Source organism: Amyelois transitella, chromosome 27 (genome assembly GCF_032362555.1).
Source record: "Amyelois transitella isolate CPQ chromosome 27, ilAmyTran1.1, whole genome shotgun sequence".
NCBI lineage: Eukaryota > Metazoa > Arthropoda > Insecta > Lepidoptera > Pyralidae > Amyelois > Amyelois transitella.
The window spans coordinates 4175912-4186467 of NC_083530.1; the positions used below are offsets into that span (position 1 = coordinate 4175912).

The 10556-nt window shown below is 36.0% G+C and overlaps 1 protein-coding gene across 2 annotated transcripts in view; it reads right to left on the minus strand.

The window, feature by feature from the left end:
• The window catches only part of LOC106130445 (EH domain-binding protein 1), a 36871-nt gene extending 26595 nt beyond the window's left edge, over positions 1-10276 (minus strand). The window contains exons 1-3 of one of the 2 annotated variants that reach the window (XM_013329291.2): positions 10051-10276; positions 3544-3657; positions 2598-2693 (exon numbers count right to left, since the gene is read on the minus strand). In XM_013329291.2, the coding sequence (XP_013184745.2) occupies positions 2598-2693; positions 3544-3647 (200 nt within the window). In that variant the 5' untranslated portion in view covers positions 3648-3657; positions 10051-10276. The remainder of the gene's footprint in view (positions 1-2597; positions 2694-3543; positions 3658-10050) is intronic. The other variant, XM_013329292.2, reaches the window with a different exon arrangement.
• Between the last annotated feature and the right edge of the window lie 280 nt (positions 10277-10556).

The window sequence follows — 10556 nt, forward strand, 5'->3', positions numbered from 1 at the left end:
CAACCCCATGGCGGAAGTGGCACGCTCGAGACTAGGCCCGCCCCTAGCCATGCATCCATCGGCGCGGCAGACCTTAGATTGGCAGGGATTTACATTAAAGAGGAATCCCAAGTCTATCCCTTAGTCGGCTCTTACGACATCCGTGGGAAAGAGATGGAGTGGTCCTATTCTTTTGTAATGGTGCCGGGAACCACACGGCCAATTGTCAAATTTCACAAAAAAAATTGTCTTAATAAGCATTTAAAAAGCCGTAAAATATTCATTTGGACATCACGAAACTTTAATTAACAAAAGTGAATATAGGTCAAACGGTAGCAGTATGAGTCACAGTATAACAGTAGTTTGTCTTTAAATTGTTATAGTCTAAGAGCACGATGCACATTTTCGCTTTGAAATAACAAAGAAAATTCCTTCGAGAGTGGAGTCCATACATATATACATATAATCACGTCTATATCCCTTGCGGGGTAGACACAGCCAACAGTCTTGAGGAGACTGATATGCCACGTTCAGCTGTTTGGCTTAACGATAGAATTGAGATTCAAATAGTGACAGGTTGCTAGCCCATCGCCTAAAAGAAGAATCGCAAGATTATCAGCCTATCATTTAGTCGCCTTTTACGAGTGGAGTCCCGAGCAAAAACTAGTGTGTGATGGCAATTTTCTTATCAAATTAGAGTTAAATTCTGATGTGTATAATGCTTTACGCGATATGTTTTTGTGTTGTGTATATAACGAATTAAAAAAAAATTATAGGTCAAGTAGGTAGCAGCATGATGCATTGTTTAACAATAGCTAGTGACCGTCAATTTTTGTAGTTCGGGAGCTCGCTATACATTTTCTCGTCTTGCAATTTACATATGTGTAAGGTCAAATGGTAGACAGATGTGAGTATATTTCGCTTTTTTGTGTCGTTATAAAATGTACTTACTACATAGGTGAAAAACTGTAGTCACAGTAAAGTCTAACTAATAGCTTTTTGGCTTGACCTGTCTGTGACGAAACATACACAAATATATGTACCTTAAAGACAGTTTGTTTGTTTGTTTGTATTATCTATATTGTACCTTCATTCGAAAGAACTAAAAAATACAGTAAATTTCTAAGACAAAATATACAAAGGCGGACTTAACCCATTTAGGGATCACTTCCAGTCAATCATTGAATAATTGCCACTGAGGAGAGTTTCCTGAATAGTGCAAAAGAACGTATAAATCCTTATCCTATATAAACTTACAGACATATATACATATATAGACATACAGATTCTTACAGGTATGTATTATATTAAATAGCTCAATTGCTCATTACAATATAACAATTAAAATCAAAGTTATTATGTATGGCAATCTGCGTAAAACATTTTGACCTCTGTTAATCAGTAATTGCTACTTATATGGTGTCAAATTATAAAAATGTATTTACATTAGAGATAAGAAGCAAGCTCCCAGACTACACCCATCAAAATCACAGTAATTTCTCTAAGCCAAATACCCATCGAGCGCGGCGATAAGATAATTAAGGGCCAATGACCTATGATTTCGCGAATACCATTTAGCATTAGTTAGTTCTGTTTATGCCCGTGGATTCGCTCGCTTAAAATTTAAGCTTTTCTCATGAATCAATCTACATAATCCTTAAATAAAAAAAAAATAGGCATTTTTTTTATTTGGTGCGTTTGATGTCTATCAGCCTAATAAGTTGAAGCAAGATGAGGTTTTAGGTAATACAATTTTCCTTGATATTTTGGTTGACTGGAAGAAATCCAGATTGATAAGTCCGCCATTGTATCCAATCCAAGGACTGTTTTCTATATGTTGTTACATTTGTGCAATTAAAAGTTTACAAACATAAAAAAACAATCATGCTAAAATATGGCTTACTGATTAAAAAATAATTATCCCTACCATGAAACGGCTCAGTTTGTCTGGTACGGTGCAAACTGCATATAAATTAATTAAAGTCTACACGCTATATTTATCATTGACTAGCTTGTATCCCTGCTTGCTCGCATTACATTATCGTTTATTCAACTGAAACAATACTTTTTCCAGGTTAGGCCTTAATTCTTTTAGAAGCGGATAGATGAACCGTGAATAGGTAACAAACTTAATTTCAAACTCGCATCCCATTTCTTTTCCTTTTAATCATAAAAGTTTTTAGGTAGATCCACCCTGTTTTGAGGGACTTTAAATATAAGTTCCTCATAAGAACGAACCCATTTGGTCGCATCGTGTATTTTTTTAAATTTTTTATTTCTATGTTTATGAACAATGTTATCTATACTAATATTACAAAGCTGAAGAGTTTGTTTGTTTGTTTGAACGCGCTAATCTCAGAAACTACTGGTTCGAATTGAAAAATTCTTTTTGCGTTGAATAGACCATTTATCGAGGAAGGCTTTAGGCTATATAACATCACGCTGCAACTATTAGGAGCGAAGATATAATGGAAAATGTGAAAAAAACGGGAGGTCTTTAATGATGCCCCAAATAACTGTTCCACGTGGACGAAGTCGCGGGCACAGCTAGTGTTACATATTGCGCCAAATAAAGATTTTTCTTTCTTTCTTTCTTTACCCTTAACTCGATAACTTACTTGAGTGGGTCTTTCAGCGAGGGCTCCCACTCGCGGGGGTCAGTCACCTCGCGCCGGGACCGACGCGTCCACACCACGCTCAGTTTGTTGGGTTTCCTGAAAACATGGGTAAACATGTAATTGAAACTGGATGTGAGAGATATTTATTGTTAATAAAAACTGTAGAAAGCCAAAATGTATGTTTCTTTTTTTGTTAAGTAAAGCGCTTTAAAAATTTTTGTAGTTTATGACCTAACTAGCGACCCGCCCCGGCTTCGCACGGTAGCAAAATTCGGAAAAATTATACATAAAAACCTTCCTCTTGAATCACTCTACCTGTTACAAAAAACCGCATCAAAATCCGTTGCGTAATTTTAAAGATTTAAGCATACAGACAAACAGACTAAAATAGCGACTTTGTTTTATACTATGTAGTGATATTTATATTATTATAAAAAAATAATTCAAACGTTCTACGACCAGTTAGTTTCAGCTATGAATTGGCCAACTTTGCTAATAAGAATTCTCGTAGTTCTAATTAAATAAGTCTTTGCTAAGAAACTATAGTTCATGCTCTTATGCTGGTCTGAAAACGAAGAATATACATAGGTTGTGTCTGTTGCGTCTCCTCCCGCGCATTGTAAGAGTCAATCAAGGAAAAGACTTAGATCTCTGGATTGTTCCTTTAAAGGGAAATTTGATATTCTTTTAGACGATGGACTAGCAACCTATCTGAATCTAAATGCTATTATGAAGTCAAGCCGCATAACAAGATATGTCTACCGTTATGAGTGTGTAACATATATGTGTGTGTGTGTGTGTATGTGTATGTGTGTGTGTGTGTGTGTGTGTATGTGTGTGGGTGTGGGTGTGTGTGTGTGTATGTGTGGGTGTGGGTGTGGGTGTGGGTGTGTGTGTATGCGTGTGTGTGTGTAGTAAGAATTTCCAGTATTGTTCTAGATCGTACCATTTAGGCGATGTTTCTAGATCAACCCTGTGGTAGGAGGCGGTGTACTGGAACTTGGCGGCGCGTTTGTTGACCCGCTGCAGCCGCTTCCACACGGACGCCATTTTGTTTTTACTGAAAATATATATAAATAAATAATAACACATGTGAGTTTGTTAAAAACTTTATTGCGGCGGGTAAACTAAATCGCTATATTCAATGATTATATACGAACTATTTATAACTTTAACAGTCACTAGGGTAATTCCGTTAAGTGCAATCACTTACCCTTCAACAAAATAAAAATACAATCAATTATATGCCTTCTGTTGTACAATGATAAACACTAATTTCGTCTGAATGACGTTGTAAGATGTAATTTATACCGCCATGAAAGATATGCATCGAGTGGTTTACAATTTAAATGTAATTTTTATCTTCGCTTGTGATATGAGGCGAAGATAAGGTTCTAACTGAACATCCAAGAATTCAACTACTAATTATTGTTTTACATAGAGTAAAAAAAGAGAAATATCAAAAATTTTGTGAATTATTATAGGTATAGAGGTTATATTATAGATTATAATGACATGCGGAAGCCCATCTTGAATTGCCAGAGCGGTTTTATAACAGGCAAACATTTCTAGAAAGTTTATTTAAACTTTTCGTCAAACTGGATTACTATTGGCTCTGTCTACCCCGCAACGGATATAGACGTGACAAGTTATATGTATGTATGAATAAAGGAGAATCTGTCGCAATACCAAACATACCCAAGCCGCGCCATGCAGAATAAGAAATATCTGTATCGCCGACCTGTAGTGAATCTAACGTAGTACCAAACGAAACTAAGACGTGCCATTGTAAAACCACACTAAAGCATCACAAGTTCACCACAAGAGAATTCGATTAAAACTAACTAAAAACCACGTGAAAATTAACAAAGGAAAATTCACACGTCTCTGTCTGTCTGTCTGTATGTCAGTAGCGCACGGGTCAAGTTATTAATTGGTCCGGTCAAGAGTGCAACGACTTTTCTCATTTGTTACCGAATTAATCCTTTCAATAAGGCATCAATATAGCAATGACTCAACGTAAATGCTGTGAGAGAACTGTGTCCACTTTAGAATAGGATCATACCATCTTTATACTAGCTTAAGCCGGCGTCTTCGGCCACGTGGTTTCTTTTTTCACAATAAAAATGTTTCCTATGTTCTTCCTCAACTCTTTCTGTGTCGGTTAATCGGTTCTGTGGTTTAGGCGTGAAAACGTAACAGACAGAGTTAGTTACTTTCGCATTTATTATATTTTTTATATTTTATATAATATTATAAAGCTGCAGAGTTTGTTTTGTTTGTTTGTTTGTTTAAACGCGCTAATCTCAGAAACTACTGAACCGATTTGAATAATTCTTTCACTGTTAGATAGTCTATTTATCGAGGAAGGCTATAGGCTACATTTTATCCCGGAATATTATAAAGCTGCAGAGTTTGTTTTGTTTGTTTGTTTGTTTAAATGCGCTTATCTCAGAAACTACTGAACCGATTTGAATAATTCTTTCACTGTTAGATAGTCTATTTATCGAGGAAGGCTATAGGCTACATTTTATCCCGGATTTCCTACGGGAAACGTCAACAATGCAGGTGAAAGTTGAATGAGTCGGCCATCTGCGAGCTTTCCACGCGAACGCTGCGCAAACCAACAAAGATATAGTAAAACAATGTACTAAAGATGTGAAGTACTCATTTTTTGCCACAAAAAAGTCCGCGAGAGCATATATCTATCTCTTAAGGTTTACTTACAATAACCACTTTTATGTTCATTTTTTAAGATTATTTTTTCATTATAAACATAAGTTATTTTGAAACCAATTTTCTTTAATTCAGTATTAATCCTTATCCAAATAAATATATTTATTACTTTCGGCTTTTCATGTAGACTAAAATTGCCATTTACAGTATATAAATCAGACGAATAGGTTTTGAGATATAGTCGTTATAAGCAATTTGCAGCGAAACATTTAATACGGCGAACCAGCGTTCTTTCTAATACGCGTGACCGCGTGACCCTATAATTGATAAAGCCGAGGAGGATGTTTGCAAAAATAAATATGATGCCCAAAATAACTATTCCACGCGGACGAAGTCGCGGGCACAGCTAGTTTATTATATTAGTAAGGATTTATTTTATTTTTTATCTGTGATGAAAACTCTGTAGAACAATTGAGCTTTTGTAGCCTTATTAACTTATGCTTGATGTATATACATTGTAAGAATTCAATATTTAAAACCTTTTTGATATGAGTAGCTAAGATGAGGAATGAACTGCCTGCGTCTATATTCCCAGACAATTACTGTCCGCGAACATTCTAAAGTAGAATAAACGGGTATCTCGTGGATATGCAGGTAACATCTTCGTCTTCATCGTCACTTCAGGTGAGATGGAAGACAAATACCATATCCAATATTAAATACAAAAATAAATAAATAAAACTTCTTATTCTTGGCTTCAAAGTATGAGCGTTAGGAACACCTTTACTGTTGTCCCTTACTAATGTAGCTTGACTTGAAGAGAAAGAGATTGTAAAATCTAAGCAAACATGTTCTAATCTATAGTGGTGAGAACCCCTCGGCATTTAGTAATGATATTTGATGACAAATCAATACACCGAATGTGGACAGTGCCCCTGTGACTTCCGTTTCAGAGGCAGCCCTGATAAAAGTCACAGATAAAACTGAATGCGCATTGCGTCAACAATGCGGTTATGCGTTTTTGATTTCACCATATACCTACTTACTTATCCTTTTCTCTCCCATAATGACTCCATTATGAAAGAGATTCCCGATTTCATAATTTTACTAACACACTCTCGTCAACTGTGTCGTGTGATTACCGGCACTTTAGTATAGGACCACTCCATCTCTTAAGGGAATAGGCAATATAACTAGATCTTTATCATGATCCAATATGGATTAGGTTCTCCAGCTAGGATTACGAAAGTCGTGTAAAAGATGATGATAAAAAAGCGCACCTCGGCGACCTCCCTAGGGAGATGAAGACGTAACTAGGTTCAACGCCAGGAGGAAGAATACTCACATCGACTCTAAAGGTCAAGTGAAAAGTACCCTTAACCAACATGCTTGTGGGTAAAAAATATAAATGAATGTGGATTAGGCAAATTAAGTAAACAAGGATCGTGGCAAGTGGAAAAATGTAGTCTATGAGGCGCCAGTATTATATCGTCCAGAATGTTTATACATCACTCACACCAAGGTTCTCTACTTAACCCAATGGTAGACTGTTAGATAATGCTACATGTTACATACATACATACATATAATCACGTATATACCCTTGCGGGGTAGACAGAGCCAACAGTCTTGAAAAGACTGATAGGCCACATTGAGCTATTTGGCTTAATGATAGAATTGAGATTCAAGTAGTGACAGGTTGCTAGCCCATCGCCTAAAAGAAGAATCCCAAGTTTGTAAGCCTATCCCTTACTCGCCTTTTACGACATCCATAGGAAAGAGATGGAGTGGTCCTATTCTTTTTTTTATTGGTGCCAAGAACCACACGGCACAATAAAGACTTAAATAAAAATACAAACATCTCCGCGCTATAGCTACCAGCCATAATGCACATCGTTATATCAATAAGTCCTTGCATATTTGACCTCCGATACTGATTAGTTATGTCTGACTGAGTGTTACTGAACACCCACATCAAAACAATGATGATATCATCTGCTTTGGGATGTGTTCCCACAGTTTTAGAGTAAAGTGCGGAACACACGAAGACATGGATGGAACAGGTCGGGTCGAAAGTCACGACTCTTTCCAGGAGGGGTAGGCAGAGTCTACATCTTTCCAGTCGCCACGATCCCAGCATACTTCCCTCGCTTCGTCCACAATCTTAATGTCACCATGCAAGCTTGTCAGTTTCGGGTACTCTTGATCTATTGCCAGAGCGTCCCCGATTCCACAATAATAGGTTGATCAAGGTTCCACATACGTTCGCCTAGGCCTTTCACTCCTCTAATATATTTGTTTAGTCAACCTGCTTTCATTCATGGTTCTAAAAATGACCAAATTCCTTGTATTAAACTTATATGAACCCGAAGACTTCAAATATTTCGGCGAAGGCATATATGCCCCTTTAGAAAAGGGAGTGAGTGATACTTTTCAGGAAGTTAAGAAAGGGTGCGCTCTGGAGAAAGCAAACGTGAGGGCAGCAGATTCCGAAGGTCGGTAGAGTCATGGGATAGGATCCAAAACCGTACAAATGAAAGTAAACATTTTTATCACAAATTATTAACATGCTTTTACCACCCGAAAGAAAAAGCTCAATACATACATACATACATAAAATCACGCCTCTTTCCCGGAGGGGTAGGCAGAGACTACCTCTTTCCACTTGCCACGATCTCTGCATACTTCCTTCGCTTCATCCACATTCATAACTCTCTTCATGCAAGCTCGGCGGTTTTGGGTACTCTTGACCTGACCCTTTACCAGGATGCCCTTAATTTGATCAAGATACGTTCGTCTAGGTCTTCCCACTCCGACATTTACATTGATTTATGAATAAATTCATTAATTCACTCCAGTAACAAATATTTAACTACTTGTGCCGTACACCATAAAAAAAGACTAGGACCACTCCTTCTCTTTCCAATGGATGTCGTAAAAGGCGACTAAGGGATAGGCTTAGGTATATACTTGGGCTTCTTTAAGGTGATAGGCTAGCGACCTGTCACTGTTTGAATCTCGATTCTATCATTAAGCCAAACAGCTGAATGTGGCCTTTCAGTCTTTCGAATGTTGACTCTACCCCACAAGGGATATAGACGTGATTATATGTATGTATGTTTTTACTAGAGTAGTTGACCTAAATAGTCATTTACATAGTCATGTAATAAATAACTTTATATCGGAAATATTACAGGAAGTACATATATAAATGATGTCACTCATGGCTGATTCGTCACAGTTTACCTATTTGGGCAATGATTGAGATGTGCAGATGAATATATTATGTTAATTCTGACTGGAATTGTGAATACCTGACAAAACCGTCAATTAATTTATTTATCGAGTTATCATATTGATTATGGATAGAACTGAAGAGGGAATGGATAAAATTTTTTATAGCACCAACAACCCACTCCGGCTTCACACGGGTAGCATTTATATGTTGATGTAAACTGTCTGTACTTGAAAGATTTAGGCAAAAAATCTGTATGTTTGTACTTGCATTATGCGTAAACTACTGTTCTACCTTTGGTTTTCTCGCATGGCTTAGTCAAAATTTAAAACTGCTATCCAAAAACTAGTATAAAAAAACTGATATCTCCCCCCATTTCTTTAGGGGCTACATCTACAGGGAGTCAGGGGACAGGGTTCAGTGAACTTTTACAGTAACCACTGACTGATTAGCATAACATCAGCAAATAACACAAAGTAAATAAATAGGTATTTCCTAAAGTGTGTAAAACCTTATTTATGAAACATATTTATTTTCCTTGTAACTTATCAACTGTAGTTAATTAGTTACCATTTTATTTTTCTTCATATAATATATTCTTGCCTGTGTCTTCACTAACAAGTCCCGCTAATATTAAAAATATAAAAGGATGTGTGTGTTTATTATTCTTTTACACAAAATATACTCTACATATTTTAATTAAACTATCTTGTAACTTAGACCATGAATAAACATATTATGTTAGAGTATAAGAGATCTAAGGTGGATGTTATCACATGTAGGGATCTCTTCCAGTCAACCAGCAACAGTAGTTCTGAAAACTAAGATAAATTTAAAAAAAAAACTACTCTGCAATGCGCAGTTATGAAGTAAATTTCACTTACTTTCTATAACACTATAAAGTCTTATGAAACAATTTACTTATCAGTTATTATCAAAACAGATACTATAACTACATCTATATTATCAATAGTTATCTAGGTTACCTAAGCATTTATTCATAATTTCTTGATCTAAAATTAAATGTCAGACATATATTTGCCATGCGGTTCCCAGCACTTTAAAATAAGACCAAACTATCACTTTTCCATGGATGTTTTACAAGTCCACCATAATTAAGTTCATTAATGGCACAACAGTTTTAATCATAAGTTTCTAAATTAAAAAAAAATATTTATTACAGAAGTCTTGAAACCATGTAACCGAATTAATTGTGTAGCCTGTACTATTAAAAGTATACAAGTCATAAAAGTGGAATGATCCCAAACATGAAAGGATGTAAACAAGAGCCAACCCAGACTGAACAAACAATCATCACCGCCGCGGAACGTACTCCACGGCTAAAAATAACGCAAGACATCCAAGTGAAGCCCTATTTACGCCAACTCAAGTACTTTTATTACATCACGTGTGCAAGTTCAAAGAACTGACCGTGATATCATCGCTTCCTGGTCAAATAATAACCTGATTATGTACCCTGAGCAAATATAATACGGACGAAACCTTGATAAAAGTCCTCATTAAATTTTAAGCAAAACTTACGAGTTATATTAGTGACTGCAGCATCAAACTGGATAGAACATTTTTCACTTTTTACACACACAATTTGACACTAAACATTAAGTCTTTCTTATTTTAATTCGATGTTGATTACTGAAACAATTAATTAGGGCTGCGTATTTTTTTACGTAAATTAACTCTAGAAAAGAGAACAGCAGATTTTTTTCAGTGCATTTTTGACAGATATTTTTTTAATAATGTTGAAGAAGATATTGCCATACTTAGAGGAAATATTGAGGAAAACGACTAAAATCTACTTAAAAAAACTGAAAGGAAATCAACCAATCGATAAATTATTTATTCATTATCTTTCGGGTTTTTTTTATTATTTTAAAGTTATTTTCAAGAGCTCTGAGCTAGAGTTTAACAACACAACGCTTGTCCTTACAATCCACTACTAAGTGTTATTCTTTAGTCGATTTATTTCTATCGATAATTCAAATGTTAGACGAATTGGACTTTGATGCAATCGATCCGAATGGATCCGA